General features: G+C 38.8%; 1 protein-coding gene across 3 annotated transcripts; it reads right to left on the bottom strand.

Annotated features, from left to right (window-relative positions):
• Window positions 1–840: 840 nt before the first annotated feature.
• Window positions 841–23,599, bottom strand: SIRT1 (sirtuin 1). Of its 3 annotated transcripts, none has more exons than XM_062580048.1 (9): window positions 23,503–23,599; window positions 20,508–20,624; window positions 18,826–19,067; window positions 17,349–17,501; window positions 14,361–14,508; window positions 9,655–9,734; window positions 5,152–5,338; window positions 3,210–3,770; window positions 841–2,272 (listed from the first exon to the last, which is right to left on the bottom strand). In XM_062580048.1, the coding sequence occupies exons 3-9, from the start codon at window positions 19,036–19,038 to the stop codon at window positions 1,953–1,955; spliced, it is 1,662 nt and encodes a 553-aa protein (XP_062436032.1). In that variant the 5' UTR covers window positions 19,039–19,067; window positions 20,508–20,624; window positions 23,503–23,599; the 3' UTR covers window positions 841–1,952. The 3 variants fall into 3 exon arrangements, with proteins under 3 accessions (XP_062436032.1, XP_062436030.1, XP_062436031.1); XM_062580046.1 differs by lacking the exon at window positions 23,503–23,599 and adding an exon at window positions 22,884–23,385; XM_062580047.1 differs by lacking the exon at window positions 23,503–23,599 and adding an exon at window positions 20,821–21,194.
• Window positions 23,600–26,563: the final 2,964 nt, after the last annotated feature.

Here is a 26,563-nt window from a genome sequence, read left to right as displayed (position 1 = left end):
CTTGGACTTTTTCCTCAAGGGGCCAGTAAGAGGAGCAGATTTTTTTTTTTTTTTTTTTTTTTTTTTAAAGTGATACCTAAAGTAAAATGCTTTACTTAATATTAGCTAAGATACATCTTGACTTCTTAGGGCCTCTTTTGTTAAGGTAAGGTTTAAAATACGAATTGACAGAAACCAGAGATCAAATGACAATTTTAATAGACTTTAGAACAGAGCATACAAGTATAAAACACTGGTTTTGTATTTCAAAAGTTGCAGGAAGATAGCCAGTCATTTTAAAGTCTTCTACAAAACATATGCCAGTAGATTACATAAAAGACACTATATACAATATAAAAGAGCAGAAAACAATCCTCACTGTAAAAATAATTTAAAACAAAGTATTTCAATTTAAAATATCTCCTATAGCACAAACTAATACATTGTGACATGCAAGTGAAAACTAAACATATTGCATTCTTTAGTGTAGCCAAATAAGAGCTGTATTAAATTTGGACAAAGAGACAACATGCCAGCATTTTTAGATGAATGGAGAAGGCTGTTCTTAAATATTTATTAAATGTTGTATCTTAATGTTCAAAGAACAGCTACTATACATCTTCCAAAATATAATAAATATTAAAGCAAAGTCTATGAATAATCTACAGCTGTAGAGTTCGTTTGGGCCAATGTTGAAAAAGTGGTTTATAGAAAAATGCGGTTTCACTTACTACTGCGCTGTGCAATTTTATAAAATAGTTTCTAAAGGCTTGGAAATAATCTGCCCTTGAAAAATTGCAACATCCAGTTTTAAGGCAGCCTAGCACTCAAAGATACAATGTAGTAATTTTCAGTAGCTGCTTTGCTTTTAATATGCAAGGTGGAACTAGCAGGTGGAAAATAATTTTCCCAGCTGGAGATCATGTCCTCAAAACTGTGTTCCCCAAGTCAGGTTATTAATCTGCACTTCATCCACTTACCAGTATAAGCAGAGGTTTTTGATATTTAAGCTAGTTCACCTGTTTATCATCAATAAATACATAAAAGAGGGGTTTTTTTTTGCTCCCTCTCATACTTTGCTAGCAATACTATTCTCAACTTGGTCGAGCTTGCATCTTAGAACCTTGACAGTTTTATCAAAAGCTATTTTTATGCAAGCTGCACTATTCCTTTATACAGCATAAGAAACTTCTACTGTAGGGGATCCATTTTGTTTAAAATGCCAGTATAATAATAGCTGAGGAGCCAATGTCAACATTGCTTCATGTCCACAGGAAGTATTAAACTCAGTAACTTAAGCATGATGTGTTTTTCACAGCACTTTTTGATCAGTCTCAAAAACAGGCTTTTTCAAGTGCTCACTGTCTTGTTTCCATTTTTAACTATCTACTCACATTTAAGTATGTCTCAAACATACAAAGTAACTGCTAAAGCAAAAATTAGCTGCCACAGTCAGTCTTAGAAAATGCCAGTGTTTAATGACAGACTATGCAAGAATGAAAAGTTTAGCAGAAGCATAAGGTTTTAAATAAACCAAACTGTTACAAAGCAAGAGGTGTAAAAATACCATTCTTTGGTCTAAATTAGCTGTTCCCTTTATATTAGTTTAACATTCCAATGGCTTTTTCAAAAAACTTTTTAAAATAATATAAGCTGAAATTCATTAAGCAAAAATATGTATTATATACATGGATGCCTGATCAGACAGATAAACTTAAAAGTGAACATAGTGACAATTGCTTAGATATTCTTAGTACCTTACAAAAAAAGAAAAAGATGAGTTAGTGTTGAGTGTGCAGTAATAGAATTTTATTGAAAAAGGTAAAAAACTAAGCATGAAAATCTGTTTTAGTTGTTTATAAACACTACATCCTTATGGTTCTGTTGCTCTAAATTCAGACGTAAACATTCATTCTGACATGCCAAAGCTCCTAATGCTGGTGGAAAGTTCCTGTAACCTGTCAGTGATTACTTTACAAATTGTTGCTTGTTGGGTGATCAGTCCCCGTGGCTTCATTTATATAAGCTGATTCATCCGCTGCGTCTTGCTCAACTCCGTCTTCCCCAAATCCAGGCTCCTCTTCTCTTTCCGGAGCATCCTCGTCCTCTATGCCATTATAGAACTCCTCTATCTCACTCTCCTCTTCCACATCTAAGCTCTGGCTACGACATGAGCCGCTTTCACTACTACTACCACAAGAGCTAGAAGATATGATATCATCTTCAGAATCTGAGTACACCTCAGCACCATGGAAAATATAGCGATTGGGTGGTAAAAACAGATACTGAGTGCCTGAAACATAATTTTAAGAGTGAATGAAAAGCTGAAGTGAATTATTGTCATACAAAATGTTGCAGAGTTCTAGTTAGAAAATATCTACATACATGCATTTTCAAAATGATACTTAACTGACAAATCCAGTATTAGAAACCCATTTCTTGCAGTGTATTGTTAGCAACAGTACATACCAAGTGCTTCACTGGAAAGCTAAGGATTCCCTCCGTCCCTCCTCCCTTTGCATAGAAGAAAGCATTTCAACTTCGATATTCAACTACTTTTTTCACTGGTACGCACTGTATTCACAGCTAGATTTCCATTATTTGTAACAGAACTGGAACCCACTGCATGGGGTATTGGAGCTTTGCTTTAGAAGGTTGCAGTTTAATACTCAGGTACCCCTCCTCACTCCTACACATCAGTTAGCAGACTGCACAGCTGTGGGTTTCCTTGCCAAGTCCAGGATTTCCTTCAAAAAGTGCTTGGTTCAGTTGTAGGATTTGCTTTATAATGGGTATCGGGCCTTTATCACTTGGTTCCACGAGATGGCTGCCTTGCAGAATTATAATCTAGTGTGAGCAGCTTCTTAAAACTTGAGGACCACACTAATTTTTCTGAAAATCCCTTTGAAAATGTTAGAACACCACTTTTTTGATACTTCAACCTCCTAAACTTTTATTTTTCTGGGAAGTATGCAATCATTCATTATAAAGACTATCGCAAGTTACAAGAAAATCTTATTAGCTTCTCCAAAACAAATAAAAAACTTATATAGTGGTGAAATATACTGTTTCAGTAGACACTTGCCTGAACAGAAGTAATGATTAAAAGAAAAGAGAAAAAAAAAAAAACACATAAACTCTGATGCCAGGGACAACTTATCAATTGATTTAAAGTTTGTCCAGAATACACATCCAAATCAAAATATACAAAACACTGAAATAACACTTACCATCCAGCCTTTTGCTTATCTGTTCTTTTGCAGATCTGTTTACCCAGCACTTCCTCAATATTTCATTTTTTTCTCTATTATTTTCTCCATTGTTGGATCCATTTTCCTTCATTGGTTCACAGTTCATTAATTCACTAGTATTTTCAGGGCTCTCCGAGGATGTCTGTGTGTCCTGAAGCTTTTCCTCTGTGCAGATCCCCTTAGTTTCTGAGGGAGAATCACAGTTCTCTACCTTGCATTCAGCTGGGTGTTCTGAGGGCACCATGGAAGTATCTGGCGGAGTCATTCTTTCTGGTGAACCAGAGTCTTCTGAAATGTTTAAAGGGGTAGGTGGTAACTCAGACGAGTGCATGTCAAGCTCCTTTTGTGTTCGTGGAGGCTTTTCTGTTATTTCAGAAAGTTTTACTGAGTTGTAGCACAGTTTTGTATATTCGCTACCTAGCCTTTGACATAATTCATTAATAATAACATCACAGTCTCCAAGAAGCTCCACGTCAAAGTGTAGATGTGGCAAAGGTTCCCTATTTATTAAGATCTGAGGCACTTCATGGGGGATGGAACCTGCATACATAAAAAAGTTTAAGAGAGTTTTACTTTTATGAGCAAATTATTTAGAAGGTTTAGTTTCTCAGAGTTGTCTTTATATATTCACTTGCAACAAAACCAAAATATAAACTAATACAAATAAACTAAGGAATAAACTAAGCAAATCTCAGATTTACCAAAACCACAACCGTGGGTGCTATGCCTACTGTATTTTCCTGGATTTCCCCCATCCCCATTTTTTTCCAGTGAAAAGTGTTCCTCTTCTCTATCACTGAGAAATCTATGCACAGAAGTATTGACTGCTATCAGTAAGTTTTATCAAGTATTGAAAAGATAATTAAAAATCAGTATTATAATCCTTTAGAGGAATTGCATGAAGAGTGCATTCACTTCATGTACTTAAATCCACAGGAAGATTATATTGCTGGTAAATTACATCCCCTTAATTAGCTTGAAATACTTGCAGGTACAGTCTCTGCTGCATAGGTTTGCTCTACCCACGTCTGACACGTAGGGTTCCAAAACCCACCTGTTTGGTGACCTGGGATGCCCAACTAATGAAATCCAGTTCTAAGGCAGGGACAGAGCAGTGGTTTGCGTGCTGCATCCTAACTTCCCAGTCCTCACGTTTTCCATCAGCCTGAACAGAAGGCTCTGCCTCTTGCAGCGCCCAGAGCATGTTACTACAAACAGCACAGATACGATTCCGTTCCCAGTTGATAGCGTTAAGCGCTTGCTTTCTCAGGCTGAGATCTGGGCAGGATTTCCGTGGTACCAGCGAGTTTTGCATTCAGGAGGCAAATAAATCACTTGTGATGGTATTTTCTGAAGAGCTGCCTTTTTTTTTTTTTTTTAATATAATGTATGTTAGTATAAGTATTTTTCCTTATCATTTTTAAAAGCTAAGGATACAAGATGGTCGGGTGCTATACAGTGCCCATTGCTCATTATTTAACATTAAATTCCAACTTTAAAATAAACTATGGCTCAGAATCCTGAGATACTTAAACATAGCTTAAAAAACCTAGATCTGGACTTCTGAAGTCCTACATAAGACTTTCTGAATGTTTCAAGTAACTCTGAAAATGTGTTGCAACATGGACAGAAGTTAACTGAATCTTAAGACAGTCATTCAAGTTTCAAAAAGGTGATGTTTTAGATTTTAGTTTCATTGAGATCTATACTCTGCCAGGGGTCTAGAAAAAGCACTCTGAATTTTCTACTTTGTCCATTTTGCATGTCAGCTTTACAATCAGATTTCATCTTAAAAAGTCAGATGACTAATCTAGTTTCTTTTCTGAACCAAGAGAAAAGCATTTCTTAGAAATCTTAACTGCAAATTTTAATTTTTTATCGATTTTTTTAGAAGGTAAAATTATCAGAGATAGTCACTTACTTGGAATCAATGCTACTGGTCTTACTTTCAGTGAGGACCCAATAACAATAAGGAGATCAACTTCATTTTTGTCATACTTCATGGCACGGTGGAACTGCTCAGGTAAGTTCTCTCCAAAGAACACGATGTCTGGCTTCATGATAGCAAGCGGCTCATCAGGTGGACATCTGGGACATCTAGGAACAACCTGCATTACAACAGTTCACATTACTGCTGTGGCTGCCAGCTGAAAACCTCAGATTTTAGCAGCTCTCAATGACTTATTTTGGCAAAGGACACGGAAGTTTCAGTGCTATTTCCTCATTTTCGTCTGTGGATGCACAGGCAAGGGCTTATCTTATTCTGCCCCACAGCAAATGTGCACAGAAATAAAGTTAAAGCAAGGGTAAAGAGGGTGCCCTTTTAAATCAAAAAGGAGAAACGATACAAATCTATAGCACAGTCTTTATCTGACAACCAACCAACCTGAAGTCCAATGTGTAATGGCCTTCTGATAGGAACATATTTAGTCTTCGTTCAGTCAGAACAAAAAAAAACTAGATTTCACCTTCAGTTGCCATTATAGGGTTTGATATAAAATCCTTCCTAATCAAACAGTGTGTTATAGAGTTTTACCTACCTGCTTTCTTGTTTTCCCCCAAAAGGTTATGTGTAAGTTACATACATAAAGCAATGTGCCACTGTAGCAGCTAGCTAGCGAAGAGTGCACAGAACAAGAACATAGGACAGAACTTTTCTCTGGTCTCCATTTTAAACTTTCTCCATCCTCCAAAAACAGAGCAGAATCCTTGTTCAATATAAAAGCAGATGAACATTATATCTGTGAGGAAGCAAGACTCCCTTTCCTCCTGAAGCCAGAAGGTTTTTAAGTCTTTGCGATATCTTTCAACTCTTCCTTGTCTTAAGATTTATTCAGGGAGAAGAAAAGCAAGAAGGTGAATAACGCGAGTAAACACAGACAAGACTTAAATTATTACTGAGCGTTTTTTTTAAAATGGTTCAAGTCTTCTCAGGTGCAGTCTCCAAGGGCAATACCCCAGAATAAATCTACAGAGCTCTCATTAAACACAGCTGCAGTCCTATTGCAGTCATCAAAAGTAAATTACATGTAAATGTGTAAAGATAAGTATACTGTCTAATGTAATAGGAAAATAGATGGAAACAGACATTTAAATGCATAATACCACCCTCTTGTACACAGTATACAAAAAAATACAGAACTTTATTTTAAATTGGAGAACAGATTTATGGATGTCTGCAGTAGGACAAAAGACAGTAATTTCCATATGAGAAAGCATCGAAAAAGAAAGCATTCAGTACTCGTGCACCTCTCCCAAAATTAAAGTCCTTAAACAGAGAATCTAATCCTCCTTTGAACAGATCCTTGTATGAGGGATGCGCAAGAAGCAATATGGTAAAAGAACTAGAAAGTGACATGGAGAAAGCCTTCCTGACGTACCCAAGCTACAGAGCATCTAGTAACCCCCCTATTAAACGGAAACCACCTAAAGAATTCCCAGAAGGAGCGGAATGACCTCGAGATTTTTCCTTGGCTCTTTAACACTACACATTAGAAAGGGATAACACACAAAGTGAAGAAGCTTTTCTGAAGCTTTCTACCATACTTCGTCTCTTCTATTTATGTCAGTGATGCCTTTCCCCTTATGGCTGGAGACTTGAGGAGGGATATTAATTTGCTCTGTATTAGGAGGAAGATGAAATGAAGACCTCTAACTTTTGATATAAATTAAAGAGACCACTTAGCAGTAGCTCTGCTTCCAGCATCTCTCACAGGAAGTCCAATGACTTGTGATTTAATGGATTTCTGTAGAACAACAGATGCCCCTATCCAGTCAAATCATTCGAGTCACTGTAAAGGGCCCATAAATACATGTTTTTAACACTACATATCTTTCACTCACCAGCATCTCTGCTAATCCTCAGAAAGGTCGTCAGTAAGGGGGAAGATCTATTCCAAGAGCTGAAATTGATACCAAGAAGTTAAGGCTAGTAATTGGCCACTCGGTTGCCTAGGGTCCTCTTTCCCTCCAGAAGTAGCACTCCCCCAAAACCCCATCGTCTCTGCTGATTTATTTATCTAATGAAAGAAAAGTGGAATTTCTCATAGACTGTGGATGCTACTGTTATATCAGAGACAAGATAAGTCAAGATTTAGGGTTTAAGAATATCCAAAAAGTGGGGAATATTGTCCATTGCTTAGGCCCTTTTTTCATAAATCTGAGATCCATCACCTTTCATTATTTCTTGAAGCTTCCTGAAATAGTCAGAAGCAAAATAAAAAGAGATATTTTCCAAAAGTAACCGAAGAGAAAGTTTTCCTCAGAAGTTTGTTCTGCGTGGTTTATAACTGCTGCTTCTTCTGATCCAGAAAGATGTTTGTCTACAGCAAACTAGAGAAAGAACCACACACTTTATCTTGGAAGTGGCAGAGGAATGAAGAGCAGCAGGATGAAATTGTCCATTTTCTATACAGATGATCTTAAACAGTTCTCAGTCTGTAATACGTTGAAAGGACATTCCTGACAGTAAGATGTGAGTTACTTTCTCATGAAGCTCTTAGACTGAAAATTAAGACCATCAGGGACGGACCAGAGCAAAGAAAGGTATTTTGAAGGAAAACTGAGGACTCAGAGCCACGTGCAACTCAACTTCCAAGCAGTGGAAGGGAGCAGAGAACAGAGAGTGAACAATCTTTTGGACCTTAGGTCTCCAAACCATTTTTGTGGAGGATGGTCCCTGTTAGAGAACAAAACTGTTGAAACGTACAGGCGCTTCTTTAGTAAGTGCAGAAGTAGTTTCCTTAAAGGAACCCAATCCTGTATCCTAGACTGGTAACAGAAAACAAAAAACCTGAGTAATACATTTTGAAAATGAGAGACCATAGAATAAAAAGATAATAACTGTAATTACAACAATTTGTTCAGAGGCATAAAGGAAGAAGAATGTGCTTTATTTAAATAACTCTCTTCCTGCACAAAGATATATTCAGCAATAAGTACATTTATATTGCAGTGTGAAAATCAGAAATTCAGTATTACGGCTCGGGCCTGTTCTAGAGAGATGCACCTTGTGTCCTATAAGATTACAGCTGAGAGACTGAGTGTAAAAAGCTTCTTCAGAAAGTCTCCTTCTTGGGAATAAGACCCCTCTCTGTTCTCATTCTTCAGAAATATCACCACATGGTTTTCCCAGTCCCTTTCTCCTCCCCAGGCTTCCGCTACTGGCCACCAGCACAAAGCTTTGGCCTCACCTGACAGGGCTGCTCTTCTGCACTGCCGAGCCTGAGACTTCTCAAGGTCTTAGAAAGCCTGAGCAAACACTCACTTGTCACTGCTTTTCCTCAGTAGTTCGTGAGACCAACTCAGAATTACTGACTGGATTTGAATGGGGAGAAAAATATGGTTTAAATACCTAAATCATTAAGAAAAAGTCTCCATTTCCTTGCACAATGGCAGAAGTTTGCAGAGTGGCTCTAAGTATAAAAGTACAATGATTAAAGTGTGAGGGAAAGGAGATCTGACCACTAACAATCAAAACAGAAAACTACAAAATGCTTTGGGGGGGGGGGAAGAGAAAAGGGAAAAAAAACATTTTGAAGTAAAGGAGCAGCAAACATCTGTAAGTAGTATTTTAAAATAATGATAAAATGACACAGATTACACAGACACTCAATACTTCAGTGTTACAAAGCATCCGTGAGATTGACATTTCTTAAAGCTTTTACTCAAAGACTTCTTCCGAAAGGCTTTCATCAAGTTCTATTTCAAATTTAATACTTGAAAGATTTAGATCTCAACATATTTCTCATTTAAAGCAGTCCCTCTCTATTTGTATAAACAAGCTGATCTTCTTGATCAGTCATCATCACTGCCTTTTCCGAAGAAAGGAAAGAACAAAGAGGGTCCACCCAAACCAAAGGTTATTTTACTCTATCAGAGCAAAGCTGGAGTAAAAACAGTAGCTTTGGCGCTTGAGCATTTCACACACAAGTAGGGAGTCCAGAATACAGAATAATTCAGAAGTCCTAGGAGATGCAGTTCACGTATTGTTTGATCATCCTCTTTACAGGAGCTGCTCTACAGTTAGCAATTCTCCCATGCATTAGCTACTATTTAAACAAATTTTAATGTAGAAAAAGGCTAAAGAGCAACGGATGTTCTAAACGGCTTGCAAATGCTTTCTTAGTATGACTGATTTCAGCCTAATATAAGTTAGGTATAAATCAACTTTCTACTTACCATCTTAACCTCTGCTTTTCTCAGAGTTGGATTTTGTTTCATTTTATTCCTATTAACTACTTTTTTGCAGTATAGTATTTGAGTATACTTTTAAGTAGTAGAGGAAATGCTAAAATGTGGATAGGCACTTTTAGGAAATATACAAAAACATATAATCTTTTAAAAATAAATATAGATTTTTTAAGCAATATAGGATTTAACAGTTCCTATTAGAAAGCTGCAGTGAATTAAAGTAAATTTTTACCTGATTAAAAATATCTCCTCGAACAACTTCACAATCAACTTTGTATTTACAGATCAGGCAGGAAGCTGTTGCAAAGGAACCTGAGGGGAAAAACATGCAAAACAGAAAAGAAGATTTTCAGTAGTTCAGGTTTGCTCTCTTTGGCAAAGGTGTTATAATGAAAAAGTGTTACACTGCAGGGCTAAAATAATAAAATTCAGAAAGTAAAATTAAAGGAAGATATTTGTAGTACTAAACGTAATTCTTCTGGATGTTAGCAGAAATCTTGTTTTAGAGGCAGGATACACCACGTGCATAATGACACAAATTATATTGTGTCCTCTTGTGCCCCCAGCCAGTGAAAGCATATACAAGGAGGGGAAAACAGAACTGTCCCCTCGCCTCTTTGCATAATTAACAGCAGCACTGACAATTCTGCAAACAGGACACAAACCCACACAAATCTCAAGAAACTGTAGTTATCAAAGGGCAAAATAACTTCAATGAATGAAATGCATTAGTTAAGACTTCACTATATGCAGCTGAATAGCAGTACTGTTCCTTTCACCAAAACTGAGAAGTTAACAGTTATACTGGTCAACCTGAGTACTGCTGTGAACTTGGTATCCAGCTTAGCTGACGGGTTTACCATTTGGCAAGACCTGTGTTAAATCAGTTGTTCCATCCAGATACCTCAGAGCTCCAACCGGTCTGTTTGCGAAGCAGCTGAAGGTGATGCTTTTGTTCTGCTGGGGCATAGACATCCCTCCCTATCAGTCAAAGGGGAAAGCTTACCAGCTGCTAACACCCACATGAAAATAAACAGCGTAAAGTCATTGTGGTAACCTAGAACTGGCCTTCCAGTGCACACGTCTGTGTGAGAGCGCAGCCTGCACAGCCTCGTGTCTGTGGAAGGAATAAGTCGCGTTGGCAGAATGCTTAAGAATGAAGTGACAAATGGATTTTTCTCCTAGCCACAAGCAAAGCTTAAAAAATCCTTGATCCTGCACACGAACATGCAGGTCATACAGTAGAAGTCTGGAACTCTCTTCAGTGATACGAGGGCAATAAGAATCCATGCTTGTTCCCCGGGATTGAGTAACGTACAAGGGGATGCAGGAGTCTCTCTTCAAAAGGAAGCTTTTAAAAAAGTAACCATTAAGATTTTGAAAGCATCAAGCCTTTGCAGAAGCTAGGAACAGATTAAAAAAAAAATCTGGTATCAGAACTTTAACTGGAGTATTAAGCTGCCAAAACCACAGATCTTTTCTGCTCAATACGGCCTACACACAGCATCCAACCAACACACCGTTAAATGAAGATTCTGGGACTAAGTAAAACATCAAAACATGCTATGCAGATATTGTGTCTAGGTAAGACAAAGATGCAGTGAAAGCCACCAAAAAACTTGGAGCAGATCACTTCTGGATGATTGGTAGTTCACATCTGCTAATCACTGCTGACACCAGAAACCGTACAGCTTCAGACGTGCTTGCTCAGCAGCATGATTCTCAGAACTGGAGGGCTTCTAAAGACTGAAGGAAGCACGATGATAATTATTTGCTCATGGTAACTTATTTATAGTAATATATTTGATATAAATAGAGATTTACTTCTCTGTGCAGCACATGAGAAACATTTCTGTTAGGCTAGTCAGACCTGACTCCATCTGAGGCAGCTATTGCAACCTACTTGCAGTTATTTAATGTGCCTATGAACTGTTTTTCCACCATCAAAAGAACTTGAGAAAGAAGTACCCATGCACAGCTCACGTGTAACCAGCAGGCCGCTGTTCCCGATCACTCGGCTACAGCAGAGACAAGGAGTACAATCTAATTGCAGACATGGTGGCTGAATGCAAAAGCCATTTTAAATACACAGAACGCATCCAGGATATGGCAATTTTCATACTAGCAGCTTTACTGCAGTTTTGGAGTGTGAGGTGGGTTCAAAGGTTCATATATGAACTCCCCAAAACGCTACAAGGTTCTGTGTCATTTGCCACACTCTTGATTAACTTTGTACTGTCAGTTAGACAAAAAAAATATAGATCAGAGTTGGAACACATAAGTATGAACTCTTACACACCAGTGCTTCGCTTTCTCTTTAGCCACTAGCATTAGTCAACTAGCATTTGTTAGACAGTAGCTGTAGGTCAGATAAAGCTCGATATGCTCTAAACAACCTCTGCTAATTTCCAAAAGCCTCAAAATTTCAAACTCCATGAGGATTTTAAAGAGAATCTTTTAAATTTAAGATCAATTGATACACTAGAGCTGGTCTGAAATCTAGCCACTGTCGTTGTGCAACTGAATAGGAAGCTTGAATAACAGGAAGCTTGAATGTGGCAGTGACATGCAAGAACACAGCCACGTAAAAAGTTCATGGCAAATACCTGATAGGGGAAGATGGCCAAGTGAAAACACATGATACAGTAACTACATACAAACATCAGCATGGGATTTGGATTACTTGACAGGCTGGATTCTGTTGTGCGCTCTTTGGTCACCACTACAGAACATCATCCTTGCTCTGAATAAGGAAAGAAAATTAAGCAAGAAATCCAGCACTGAGTTAAGCTCTGTAATACGGAAGCAAGTGAGCTTGGTGCCTAGAAAAGGTGGTATTAGACAGACTCTTTAACAGCCACTTGCGGTTGTTGAATAAGTAGCCAACTTGGTGCGCCAGTATCAGTCTGGCATCCCTGAACTGCCAGAGACAGACTCTGAGAAGAACAGGCTATCACTTGATCCAACAGCAGGCAGTAGGGAATTCTACAGAAACAGTCTATCAGCGACTACTGATTATACCTCAGTGTCAAATACACCCAGGAAAGCCACTGTAGAGACAAACATCTCCCTGAACAGCAGATTGACTTTCTCAGATCTTGTGGAAGCTTGTTCATGGTTGCCAACTTGACAGCCAGGGTTACTGCTGCTGACCTAGAGATCATCTTCGGTTCCAGTACTAAGGCTGACACCAGTATTGAGTCATGGCAATGTGACTTGCAAGCAACTGGTCTGTAAGGAAGGTGCTTAATGATCTGGACATGCAGTACATACATAAGTGCCATTACTATACTATGTAGATGCTACGTGACTTGCCAGTTCCTGCTGGGATTGACAGACTCTTGCTGAGTAGAAAGATGTAGATGAAAATTTCTTCATCACTCAAATTCTTCTGAGTGATTACACAGGAACTTCTTTAAAGTGCTAAGGAGAAGATGTTTCTTAGAGTTTTGTAAAAAGACAAGGCTGCTTTTAAAAATACCAACTAGTGATCTAAAGTAGTACCAGGAGGTACCTTGTGCTGAATATGGCCCTTTTTCAAAGAGCAGGATTACTATGAATGGTAACAACTTCAGTAGCAAGTCTGTTGCAGACAGAACCAGTTACTCATTACCTTTAAGGGTCAGTGTTACAACTCTTTGAAACACTCTGCCCTGCTAGGAGGATGAACTTACTATAACAGCTCTATATTCCTAATTTAAGAGCAGGGTTTACTGCTGTTAAGCTAGAGAACACCTTCCATTCCACTATCAATGTTGACACCAGCATTGTGTCAGGTCTCATAAACATGCCAATACTGCTTTAAGGAATTTGTTTGACAAGTCTACTAAATGATCCAGATGTCCACTTTATGAACTCCTTTCTACGTCTATTCCTTAAAAATAGAGCCTCAGACATGTAGTTGAGAGATCCCAGTTTCTGGAAATGAAAAGCGTATCAAGCAACTGTTTGAAGAAGAGATTTCACTGAATTTTGATATAATCACAGAACTCCGTATAATACTGAAGGTGCTACAAGATAATGTTCAATTCAACTGCAGATTAATCCACAATATTTTATGTATGAGACAAGAAACAACAGAAGTGTCACTGTATATTAAGATTTCTGTAGAATATATTCTAATATATTTTAAATCAAGAAATGGGTAACAGCTAAAATCATTCCATTGACAGACAGCAAGAGGGAACTAGGAAAAGATTTTTAACTTCCACACTCTTTATGATCTCATACAAGAATATAAAGAAATTAAAAAAATTAGTGTGGTCTGAGCTTGTGTAAAGCAAGTGTGGATCTTCACTGATGCACAAAGACCACCATTTACCAAGCATAATTTCTGAAAGACTTATTTACCCTTGCAACATTTCTGCTCTAAATATTTGAACTATTTTAAAAAATGAGAGTTTGCATTTTAAAGCTATAAAGCACAGTTCTGTAAGCAGAATTCAGGTACATGAATATGCACATCTTGGTCTAGTCCATACTTATGTAAATCCTAGTGTTCCCACTGACTTGAGCACACAAGTCGCCATTCATTCTTCTGTTGAATGTGAGGAAAAAGCAAGATTGAACATACCAAGAAACATTTTGAAAGGAACTCTAAACTTTGCTGAAACTATAATGGAAAGTTAAAAGTCTTATGCATTTCATGAAATAATACAATATAAAGGAGCACTAGTTACAAACAAGAAATTGGGTCTTATGGAATATATCTGAAGAAAATGTTTCTTAACCTCAATTTCTGTAATTTTCTCTTCTCTTGTTTTCCTAGTTCTCATGATTTTATTTTGTATACTAAACAGTCAATATTTTAAAGGTAGAATGTTTATTTCTAAGAGATGCAGAATATTCTATTTGGAGGGATAAAGGCATGTCACATGGACCATTAAACATCATTTCTACACATAAAATTAAGAAAAGTGAAACTTTAAAATTACTAACCATGACACTGAATTATCCTTTGGATTCCTGCAACTTGTTCCAGTGTGTCTATGTTTTGTGTATAATTGCGAAGTAGTTTTCCATCTTTGTCCATCAAAGCTATGAACTTGTGGCAGAGAGATGGTTGGAATTGTCCTGGATATATTTCCTACAGAATTCAGAAGTACATTAGAAAGTGAAAATGAGCACAGAATGTTTGTTGTGACGGCAGCAATACACATAAAGCTGAATAGTATAAATAGTGACTGTGTGCATAGTTGCTGTAGTCCTTCCCTTCTCATTTTGCCATTCTCTCAGACATAACTCTTCTTTCAACAGCTGAGCTTCTCACCCTTTCAGGATTAACTGCTCCAAACAGAAATATGTACTTCTTTATGCAGCAAATAAGCAAGGCTCGGGTCTTGTTTGTTTTTAAGAGTTATGAAATAGGAAGTTTTTTTTTCAAGTGTCAAACAATCTTAGTATTTCCCATTAAAAACACCTATGCTTTAACTGCAGTCAGCCAAAATTTTTATGAGGAATTTGGATTCAGTCTTTTATTCAGGATCAGCAATATTAGCATCCATTCCAAGAAAATGAAAGCTCAGAAAGCAGAATTATATACTGGATATAAAGGGTAAGGCAGATGGCACTCAGACCAACCTTGTTTATGTACTCAGTTACTACAGTCATCAAGTTAAAGACGCATGGCTTAGCAAAGCAATTCTGCTGTGCCTGATAGATGCTCAGCCTTTCCATCAGATCACATAGGAGAGGAAGAAGGGATTTCTAAGGAATATATAGAAAGAAAATGTAGGTACTTTTATAGAATGACTTAATGTCTGCTCATCAGGGAGCAAGGAGCCAGCCAAAAGGAAAAATTAAATGTGGGCACCCAGCTGAAAGCTTCACAGTAGGAACCTCTGTCCAGAGTTGACCACTGCAAGTGGTACCCCCTGTTGCTGTGCAATGAAGGCTGTGCCTTCAGCTACTGTATAGCTTAATCTTTAACAAAGTAAGACTTTTTGAAATTGTTTTTCCTCTACATATTTCAAGTTACTCATAATTCTGAAGCTATAATAGGTCTAGAGATTTAAACTGCAGCAGTAATTACTCTTGGTTATATCTTGGTTATATCACTCAGATTATGACAGGGCTATGATACAATTACTGGGAGATATTTATGTGGTCCTAGAAGTTCATGTATCTTAGTTCCTAAAGAAGTATGACATGCCCTGCCACCAATTACCTTGCAAAATAAGTGGAAAACTGAGAAGAGAGGAGATAAATGTAGAAAGATAAAAGAGATGACAGACATTGGAAAAAGTGGAAGCCAACAGCCATACAGAGGAACCAGTAAAGCAAGAATTAAGATGAGTTTACAGCATTAATATAGAGAAAAGTAGAATGGATAGAGAAGAGATGCATGTCCATGCATAAACAAACTGTGGGTCTCTTTGGGACAATATATGAAGGAGAAAACTTGAGGCAAACATGATGTGTATTGGCAAATACATTAAAAAAGAGCAAAACCTAAGCACATTGGGTTTTTAATACATGCCATTTAAAAGGTATGTATTAAAGAGAGGAATCTAGCTTTGAGTCCGAGTGAGCTAGCTCAGTAAATTAGCCATTGTTCAGACAGAATAAATAGCTTTCAGAGCTGACATTATGCAGGGGTTGTTTGTTTGTTTTAAATAAGACATGCCGACTTGCCAAAAGCTTGAAAACTCGTTTGACTCCTAAAAATTAAAGCAACGTAAGATTTCATGGATTAAGAAATTAATTTTCTAGCTGAACAGAACAACAGGAAAGGGAAGAAGTGAGAGAAATTATTTTAATAACAAAATATTAGCTACACTGAACTTGGGTATTAGGATAAAACCCAAGTATACAAGGCCTTCTAGTAGTTGTATTTTCTTTAGATGTTAAAAAACTGCAGGAAACTGAACACACTAAAGAGCATCAAAATATGTTAATATCTGTGCAGGAGGCAAAATATATTGATTTTTCTTTTCCTATCTTCGGATCAGTATTAGAGCAGCATTATGAATTCAGAGCAGAGGGAGGGAACAGTGAGCACAACACTTTTAGTCATGATAGCTTTTCACAAGTCCTTACTGCAGTAATTCTCGTAATATTTTTGTTTTATAGGTTGTCCTGAGGAAATTCTAGATTAAATACAGTTAGTTTTTGTTTCTGAATATGTGAGTTCCTTCCCATCTCTGAGACACACTCTCCCTTTTTCAATTAAACCATTCAATCTCACTAACACCTTTAGAAAAGGTGCTGCATTCTCTCTTTTAAGAGGTGAACACAGTCCCTACAGAAAGGCTTTAAGTAATACTGATTCTTGTGAGAGCAATATAAAAACCTAAAACAGGAAAATTCTTAGCATACGAAAGTGTTTTCCTCCACTTACCTGTAAAAACAGTGTTAAAGTGTGAAGGTATTGTATGACGTTAAACAGTATGCCACAGCATGGCAAATTTGAATGTGGCTTTTGACATTATTCATGTGCTAGCAGAAAGTTCCTCACACTCATATTTCTTCATTTTCAGAGGAGAATTAACTCCAACTGAGAATACTGAGGTTAGATCAAATAATTACATAACAACAGTTTCTATTTATCCTCCCTGAAATCAGACACACAAACTAGATTGGTTGTATATAATGACCTTATTATAGGAATAGTTAAAATAAGCAGAAAAAAAATAATAGTGTTGCTGAACATTTCTAGAAAGGCTAATATCTGCCTGCATACAATGATTTAAGTAAAATGAAGAGATCAAGTCTATATATTGCAAAGATCCATACAAGGAGAAAGTCATTATGCCACTGAAAGAGCCCTCTCACTAAATTCAAGACATTAACATATTTCCTATCTTATTTATATTAAAAAAAGACAAAGATGTCTTTTATAGCCAGATATAAAACTATTCTGTTAATGCATCTTATTACTGTTATTTATCTTTACTGTCCAAGATGAGCACAGTTGGAAAACCGTACCTTTGCAAACTTAAAAAATGGCCTGGGATCCTTTCTGAAGTATTCTATATCAAACATTGCTTGAGGATCTGGAAGGTCTGGAAAGTCTACAGCAAGGCGTGCATAGATGCCATCTCTTGATCTAAAGTCAGGTATTCCACAAGACACAGAAACCTGAAATATATGTTTGCAATCTTAAATAAGCAGAACTATACATATTTGGCTATAAAGTGTTGCTGCAATACCACGTATTTGTGAAACCACACTTCCATGTGCTAGTATATACTAAGAACAAAAACAGTCTGAGTTATCCATATATATATATATATATATATATTTTTTTTTTTTTTTTTGAGGGGGGGTTGGACCATTTTCCAAGTAACAAGCAGGTGAAACAAAGTTTGACAACCCAATTAAAAAAAAAATCCTTAGTACAATCCATAAAAGCAGTAACAGGACACCAGAACTTACTTACAGAACTTCCAGTACTAAAACACGCACACACAGATTTAAAATGGTGCTGCATTAAATTTGAATTAGGAAGCATTCACTGATCTGCTAACTTAGCATTGGACAAAGGGGCTGATATTTAATATGCTAATGCAATAACAGAATAGATTCTTACTTTTAATGAATAAACCCCTTTTGATCAACAAACTAAGCAAAGCACTGTAGTGTTTGATAAGACTGTAACTTATTGTCCCAAACTATCCAAAAATACTACAAGAAGAGGAGGAGAAACAGGTGTATGATAGCAGTTATAGAATGAGCAAGATTGGGTAATAGAAGTAGCAGTGCTTTTCTGACAACTGGTCTGATTTGGATTATTCACCTTTTCTGAATAACGTCACGCTATCCATAGATGAACAATTGACTTTTGTACCATGATCAGGTTCATAGATGTAGAACAATGCAAATGTATATCTGCAAATGTATACCTGTTCACAAATTTTGTTTAATAGAATAGTGAGTAACCTTACTAGCACAGTAGAGCAGCACAACTTAAAAACAGAGTTCAGTCTACTGGAAATTCAGTCACAATCCTGTTATAATCCTTTTTATTTTAAGTCATATTCTTCTACTCCTTCTAGTCCAGTCAGGCTATGGTAAGAGATTCATTGAGATTTCATTAAAAAACATTACATTTATTTCAGAAGAAAAAAGACTAGGACAGAAGTGTTCTGAATTGGGTAGATGAGATTTTATTCTGTAATTATTTTGCATGAACACTAGAAAAGATATGAAGCAATTGTTTAAGAGTTTAAATGTTTAAGAATATTTCCTTAAAAGAAGAGAGATCTTGTCATTTCTGGTTTTAAATTCTAGTCTTGCAGTGTACGTGATTCTAGCAGACAGCTGTACCTCCTCTTCTCATCTAATGCTAGTTACTTGATCATGAACATTCCTGGAGGAAGATTATTCACATGCTGTAAAGCATGGAATAAGAATTTTACCAATCATCTATATATTCTCATACCGTCATTGTGGCAATACATACCCCTGCTCCAGTCAAGACCATTATCTTTTTGCATTCTTGCAAAAGTTTCACAGCATCATCAATAGTATTAATATCTTTTCGTTTTTTTCTTTTTGGTGGTTCTGAAAGAATGTTTATAACAATTTGCCACAGTGTCATGTCATCCAGTTCAGGCGGAGGGATTGTCTCTGGTAACAAGTCCTTCAGAATTGTCCGTGGGTCTGTACCCAACATGAGATGCTGCTGAACAAAAGTGTAGGGACCTAACAAGGAAAATTAAATATATTTATACAATTATTTAAAATCAACATTCAACTATTTCAGGTGATTATGCTCACTATTCCATTTATTAATGCTCGCTACTTCATCTTATTAATACAGTGTAATGGCTTGGTTATCAAAAGCCATGCATGTTTTGCTGCAAATTCTGAGCTGGGATTTTTTTTTTTTTTTTTTGAATTATTTTATGTTAACCCATGACAATTTCTTAGGAAATTTGTCAGGATAAAAATCACAGTTTGTCAGATGCTTGGAGACTCTTAGAAGTTCACCTATCTAGAAACATGATTTTCACAGTTGTCTCCATCTTATTACTCCATTCTTTGTATTTTTCCAATATTCTGTAGCATACATACAGAAATAAGTTGAAGAGACAACACACATGTGTGTACCTTCTAGTCATATTATAAAACACCACTCTAAATAGACAAATAGAGCCTACCAACAGCTGGATTTTTTGTTGTTGTTATGATTATCTACACATAACAATTCCAAGCATGACTTCTTAAAGCTATCAAATCAATCTTTCAAAAAAAAAAAAGAGAAAAAATATCTCAGAAATACAGCAGTAGAAGAAAAAAAAAGTAAGTCTTAAGAAGCTAAACTGACAAGCAAGACCCAAACAGCTATCACTAAGGTTAATTACAATATACAAAGAAAACAAGTATCATACATATTTACCCTAAAGGTACCAGCAGTGATTCTGTAACAAGGAATCAGCAACATATGGGCAGAGTTCAAGTGAAATACTGCGTTGCTGTAAGATGTTTTCTTGCTGCTATTCTTATCAATACTGACAAAGTGATCACTGTGGTACTATCACGCCTGTGTCAGACACAAGGCCTCAAGCTTCAACCCAAAGAGGTCCTGGAAGCCCCTTCCCCACAAAAGCCACCAGTCACCTCATCAGCACTTGTTTAACCTCTGGGCAAGGCAAAATCTACTATTTTCTACTGAGTTCCTAACTGCCACGCTTAACTTTAAATGTGCAATAGTTAGGTCAACTAATAATTTCCGAAGTGATATAACACTTAGGACAGTAAGCCCTATGGATTGATTTGGCTAAAATGACCTAGGAATCAGCTTCTTGTTCCTTAAAGTATGAATAATGCTAAGTAAATAAGTTAGAAACATGCCATAAATCTGTTCAGTTTAATGAGTTTATGTGTACACTTTTAATCAGGGCAGGATTTCTGCACAAAAAAGCTACTGACATTTTAAATAAAAATACAGTAAATTTAAAGAGATTCATTTTTAATCTCCTTAAAACATCACACACAATACCACCAGCAACTCTAAGCTGCTGAGAAAGTAATAATTGAAAATCTTTGGCAATAGCAAAAGAAATCATCTGAAAACCAGGAAGAATTAAGTAACTATTCAAAAGTAAAAAGAAGCTAAGAGAACATCATATATGTTTCTACCTATACGTGGTCTTGGAGTCCAGTCACTAGAACTTGCATGTGAGGCTCTGTCATCTTCATCACTATCACAGGAATGGAAACCATTGGCTACGATTTCATCACTAAAAAGGAAGTTATCTGCAAGACAGCACAACAGCCAACATATTACAATACTTGACCTAAATGGCACAGTTCATATCAGTACGTATATTTGCCAAAGATATATATTTAAACACATCACAAAACCTAAGATGGTATGCTTTTTAAAGTTGACTTGCAATGAATTACAAATAGTATAGCAGGCAGTTTTGCTATTTAAAATTTTCTAACCTACATTTTTTTTGTTAGGTATGTAGATATCATTCCACGAATTCATTAGAATTACTGTAGGATTTAGTACATTAATGCTGGCCTTTGGTGTGCTGGATGTTGGCCTTAGTGACTTTTCATTCCAAAGTGCTGGGTGCTGAGCTTTTGGATCTTTAAAATAACTCTAAATGCTTGGAAATTGTAATTCCTTTCTCCTACAATTCTCCCTTCACACAGCTCTTGCTCTGAAAATGAACATTGTTAAATCAATACCCTACCATTTACAGAACAGTCTTTGACTAGTTTTAAGCGCACAACACTAAAAGAACCAGAACAAACAAAAACCCCCAAAACTCCCACACAAATACACAATCAGATACAATTGAGCTACAGAAGTTTGTTAGGTTGTTACCTGTGAGCTGAACTGCAGTAGCTGAACAACGTTTTCTGTCATAATTGAAACAGGGTAAAAGTACGTACAGTGCGTACACGCTTTTATTCTGTTTCAATTATGATAGAAAATGTGCTGCCATCTTCATGAAACTTAACTCATCCATTTTATCTTGCAGAGATAGAAGTTTCAGTCATGTTCTTTGAAGCAAAGTAGTAAACGAGAGAAACGTCTTTGCTCTGAAGCAAATAATCTTTCCCTCTAAAAGGAAAGGCTGAAAAAACTGTAGCAGTTTCAACCTTTCCAACGAAAGCCTCATAATATTTTAGCTAGGTTATTTCACTCTTAAATAAAGAGCACCACAGAACATCATATTTTTTATTCACAGATCACATCATATTCTTTGCTTCTTCTTAATTTGCATTCATATTTTATTCTGATTAGAATGGAAAAAAGCAGAGGAGAGAACTTCACTTCTTTTATGTGCTGTTATGTTCTTCTGCAATTACTATTTCTTATTAATCTACATATTTACAGTAATTTTTCATTCCATCTCATAATGCATGAAGTTAGTGACTATATTATGAAGAAAAAAATTAGGAAGAAAAAGTGGTTAGTACACATCAGTAAATGTGAAGTGTTTTAATAGAACTATCTTTATGTCTTCTGTGCAAAGAATTAAAGCTTACGTTATTAAGGACACAAATCACAAAGGCCACCAATTATCTTGTATTCATGAAACAACGTGATAAACAGGCTAAAGTAACTGTTTAAATTGTAACACTTCCTGCCTAGTTACTTGATTCCTCAAAGGAATAAAGGTAATTCTTGCCAGAAGTAACCAATACAAAGCAGAACATGCCCCAGGACTTGAGTAACTTGAGCAAGAAGGCTTCCTACAAGGAAAAATGAGATATATAATAATATATACATAAAAAAAGAAAAAAAAAAGAATAAGAAAAATAAGCTCTCTTTATAAGAGCTCATTGTTAGTTCAACTCTTCTGCTGGTGTGGGGAAGCTTCTGAATAGTAGGGCTGTTCCACCCAGTGTCCAGCTCCTGTTCCCCTCCGCGTAGCTTTGGCAGCAGCACAAATCGTCTGCACAGCTTTACTCAGCGGTTAAAGGAAAAATATCTATAACGGCGTGCAAAGACCTTACTGGCAGAATGTAATGTCTTTTACCATTTAAGAAGTCTCTCCCAGGCATTACTTAAAAAAAGAAAAGAAAACCAGTAACACAAAGTACTCTTGTACAGACACTGCCTGAACAGCATGCCTCAAGCAGGTACTTTTCGTGGCTGTAGTCCAGGTTTGTGCTCCACTCACTGACATCTCAAACAGGACTCTGACTAGGATTTCTCACAAGAGCTGGGCAAGACAGCTGCTTTTTTTTTTTTTTTTTTTTTTTTTTTAATGAAAGCGTCTAAGAAACATGAATACAAATGATTATCACAGCAGATATTGAGAGGAGGAAACGGGGCTTACGATTTTTCACTTTCAGCAAGACGTTACTGCCAGCAACGTACCCAAAGCAACAAAAAAAAGAACCGTTTACAGGCCGGAGAGGCAAGCCCGCCTCCTCCTGCGCTAACACGCCGTCCGCCGCGCCGCCTCGCTGGAGCCGCGCCTGACGGCTGCCCGCCGCCCGCCCGCCCGCCTGCCGCCGTCCTCCCCGCCGCGCCCGCCGGGTGCTCACCGGGCTGCGGGGCCGGCGCGGCGGCCGCCCCGTTTGAACACTGCGCCCGCCTGCAGCCAATGGCCGCCGCCGCCGGCGCCGCCTCCGCCCCCTCCTCCCGGCCCCGCGGCCGCGGCCGCGGCTCCGCCCGGGGCAGGCCCCGCGGCCCGGCCCTATTGTCCGCGCCGCTCCGGCCCGCCGCCGCCGCCGCCGCTCCGGCCTCGTCGCCCTCCTCCTCCTCCTCCTCGCCGCCGCCCTCGGGCATCGCCGCCGCCGCCGCGTCCGGCAGCTCCGTCGCCGCCACAGCGGCCGCCGGCCCCGCGCCGCGCTCCGGGCGTTGGGCGGGCGCCGCGCCCCGCCCGCCGCCACCGTCCTCCGAGTCGAGGCGCTGGCGCTTCGGAGCGGGCTCGGCGCTGCCGGCCGCGCCGCCGGGGCCGCAGCCGCGGGGCTGGAGGAGCGGAGTCTCCCCGTCCGCCATCTTGGAGTAGCAACCGCCGCCCCCCTCCCGCCCGGCGCAGCGCGCAGCAGCGCCTCCGCCACGGCCCCCTCCCCCACCCCCAGGGAGCGATTTAAACGCGGCACGTGACCGCGCCACCGCCCACGCGGCACCCGCCCCGCAGCGGCCGCAACAACAACAAACCGGGTCACGTGAGGGGGGTGAGGCGGGGGGGCGGGGCGCAGCTCGCGTCACGCGACCCTCGCGCCGGTAGAGCAGTCGCGCGGCACCGCCCGCGGTTCCCCCCCTCCTCCCCGCCGCGGCGCGCCCGCCCCTCGCGCCATGGCGGTTGCTCGTCACGTGGCCGCGCGGAGCCGCGCCCAGGAGGGGGCAGGAGAGGGGGTGGGGGTGTAACCGTCGCTTGTGTGGGGAGCGTAACCGTCGCGGCGGCGACGGCGGGGCGCGGTGCCCGTGTGTTAGCCTGGGGCGGGGCGGGGCGGGGCGGGGCGAGGGGGGAAAGGGGGGCTTCGTTTTGCCTGAAGTTTGTCTCTGTTGTCTGCAGTGCGCCCCAGGGGCTGGTGCCTGTGGTGGGACAGCGACTGGCAAATGGCGGTTTCAGGCTTCCTTCGCAGCTCCAGACGTTTCTGTCGCTTAATACTAAAAACGCTCAATTTTCTTTATAAAGAGCTTTAGAATGAGGATATAAAACACGCAGTGCATTTTGCTGAAGGGGAGGAAGGTGTTTCCTGTCACTGACTCACTGACTTGATGCACTAGGTTGGATTTCGCCATAGCCGTCCCGTTGGCGGGATTAAACCTGCCATGAAAGCTTGTAAGAGTCTTCCTCTCGGTGCGTTTGCTTCTCAGGTAGCTTTACTGCAAGGTTTGTAAATGCTTTTCTGTAAACATGGAACTGATCTGAGGATAAAAAGAAAAATACTTCTGGATTTCAGCTTTTGTCAGGACAGTCAGCTTGTTTGCTGACTACATTGAAAATTTTTTTGCACCTATTGGTTGAGCTTTTGATAGGGATGCTTGAACATTGCCCTGATACTTAAACTCTTGAGTTAGAAGTTTTTTGTATGTTTTTTTCAGAACCCATCTTAACATATTTGAAGAATGGAGCCTGCCTAATTTAGTAGGGACTTGATGCTAACTTGGAAGAGCAGGGTTTTTTCTAGTGACATTCACATTTTTTTTTGTGTCCATGTTCCCTAATGGCACGTATGCCAGTAGCTGGTGACCTGTGTTTTCAGTGACCTCTGTTATTTAAACATTAGTTGTAGAGGCCGTCTTGTAATGGCCAGCCTTGATGCTGAATTGTGGACCATCGTTGTATAGTAAATACTGAGCTACCACTCGTGGTTTTTCTTGGACTATTCTGTCCCTTTTTACCTGAAAGTTCTGTCTGGACAGGATTTGGCCACTTCCCTGGGTCTTTCTGATGACCCCAGCCCTAAAGAGTGCAATAGACTTCCCGATTTCCAAGTGGCACTAAACAGCAGCCATGACACAGGCAGCTAGACGAGCTGGCTCTTGACTCCAGGCTGTGGCTGCTGTGCAATGCACATAGATCATTAATAATATCTTTTAATTTTTATACTTTTTCTCATGATTTCTGTTTTGGTCTGTCTTGAGTTTATTTTCCTTTGCAGAAGAGGTATTGACTAAGATGATAGGTATTTATATGCTTAATTCTCACTGTGCATGGGCATCTTTTCTACTGCACCTTCCAAGATACATTAGTGGTCAGACGGCTGTATAGGTGTTATCCTATTACTTTTGTACACTGTGAAATTTGGAATTTTAGGGAAACAAATTTGGACTGGACGCAGTTCAAATATGGTCAACAGGGGTCTGCATGATAAAATCGTATTTATTAGAAGTGAAACAGAGGTGGCTGAGGGAACTGCCCTTGCAGGACATATTTGCTGTTCTTTCATTTTTGTGCTTTGCTGAGTTTCAGTTGAAATACCAATGTGAAAGACATCTCAGAATATTTTAATTTCTTTTGCTTGTATTTCTTGCTGTATAGGTGGGTGTAGGGGAGGCTACACTGAACCCCATTGTTATATTGATTAAGTACACCTGCTTCCACAGGCTGCTCTCCAGTCACTGTTATTAATGTGAGCGGATACCTGAGGGCTCATACAACTTGCTTATTAATAAGACCTGGACAGCTGCATTGTCCTGTCAGCAGAACTTGGACAGCTGCACTGTCCTGTGAGCAGGACAATCTGCCAAGAAGTGACCACCTGGAGCCACATCTTTGTTTCATCTGAACCACATCTTAGTTCCACCGGCTGAACAAAGCTTTGTCGTATGACTTGTGGTCATCGCTGTCACGTATATCTATAGGTAAGGGAAGGGGACTCGCTTTAGGAGAGACAGATGCAAGTCGCCTCCTCCCTGGTTTGGGGACGCCTGACCAGGAAACTCCTCGAGGTTGAGAGCCCAAATTGCTTGGTGGTACGTAGACTCTGCTTTATTTACTATTAATTGATCTCTCTTTCTGTCCGTCTAATATGTGAATAGCCTATGCCTGTGAATTAATAAATTGTATCCTGCTCATTGCTTATTTGTGTTGTGACGTTGCTTATAAGCCTAACAGTAGGCTCTAGAATGTATAAAGTATGCTTATTTTCTCTTTCACCATAACAAAGAATGAAATAACCACAGACAGCTATGTGAAGTGTTGGCTGAATTGGCTTTACAGTATCATTTCATTCGCTTACTTGTTCCTGAACTGAACTGATATTATCAGTTTGCTTTCAAAAAATCAACTCTTTTTTTTTAAAGGATAAATATTTTTTGCAGCTACTTTGATTTTATTACCTAAGAATTACCACCTACATAAAGCTTTTGATGTAAGCTTTATGGATATCAATGTAAATACTGTTTTGTTTAATGTGCTACTGCTTAATATCAGAAGCTATTTACAGAATAATTTTAGTGAATTTATTATAACAAAATATCCAAGCTTAGTGGCAAGGTCAAGGTTAGGTAGGCAGAATTTATCCCTTTCAGGCCTTGATGCCATCAGCCTTTTTTTTTTTTTTTAAAAAAAAAGCTGTACTTCTGATTAAAATAGTTGATGCTTAGTTTGAGCTTCAAAAGGAATTGTTTTACCTATAACTGGTTTTATAGATGGTACATGTAATTGTGGGGAAAAAAATCTAATTCTTTTTTTCCCCTCGTTCTTTCACTTACTAATAACAAGACCCCTGGATAAACATATCATTTCTGAAACTGTATTTCTTTTATT

Source organism: Rhea pennata, chromosome 7, assembly GCF_028389875.1.
Source record: "Rhea pennata isolate bPtePen1 chromosome 7, bPtePen1.pri, whole genome shotgun sequence".
Classification (NCBI taxonomy): Eukaryota; Metazoa; Chordata; class Aves; order Rheiformes; family Rheidae; genus Rhea; species Rhea pennata.
The sequence above is the reverse complement of the archived record's forward strand: the minus strand, read 5'-3'. Positions and strand labels throughout refer to the sequence as shown.

Excerpts from the sequence above, each read along its gene's own strand:
- SIRT1 (XM_062580046.1), bottom strand. The coding sequence starts at position 23,340 with ATGGCGGACGGGGAGACTCCGCTCCTCCAGCCCCGCGGCTGCGGCCCC. Across the intron at positions 20,625-22,883 it reads CGCGCCGGCCCCGCAGCCCG|ATAACTTCCTTTTTAGTGAT; the intron begins GTGAGCACCCGG and ends GCTGTCTTGCAG. Across the intron at positions 19,068-20,507 it reads GACTCCAAGACCACGTATAG|GTCCCTACACTTTTGTTCAG; the intron begins GTAGAAACATAT and ends TTTCCTTGTTAG.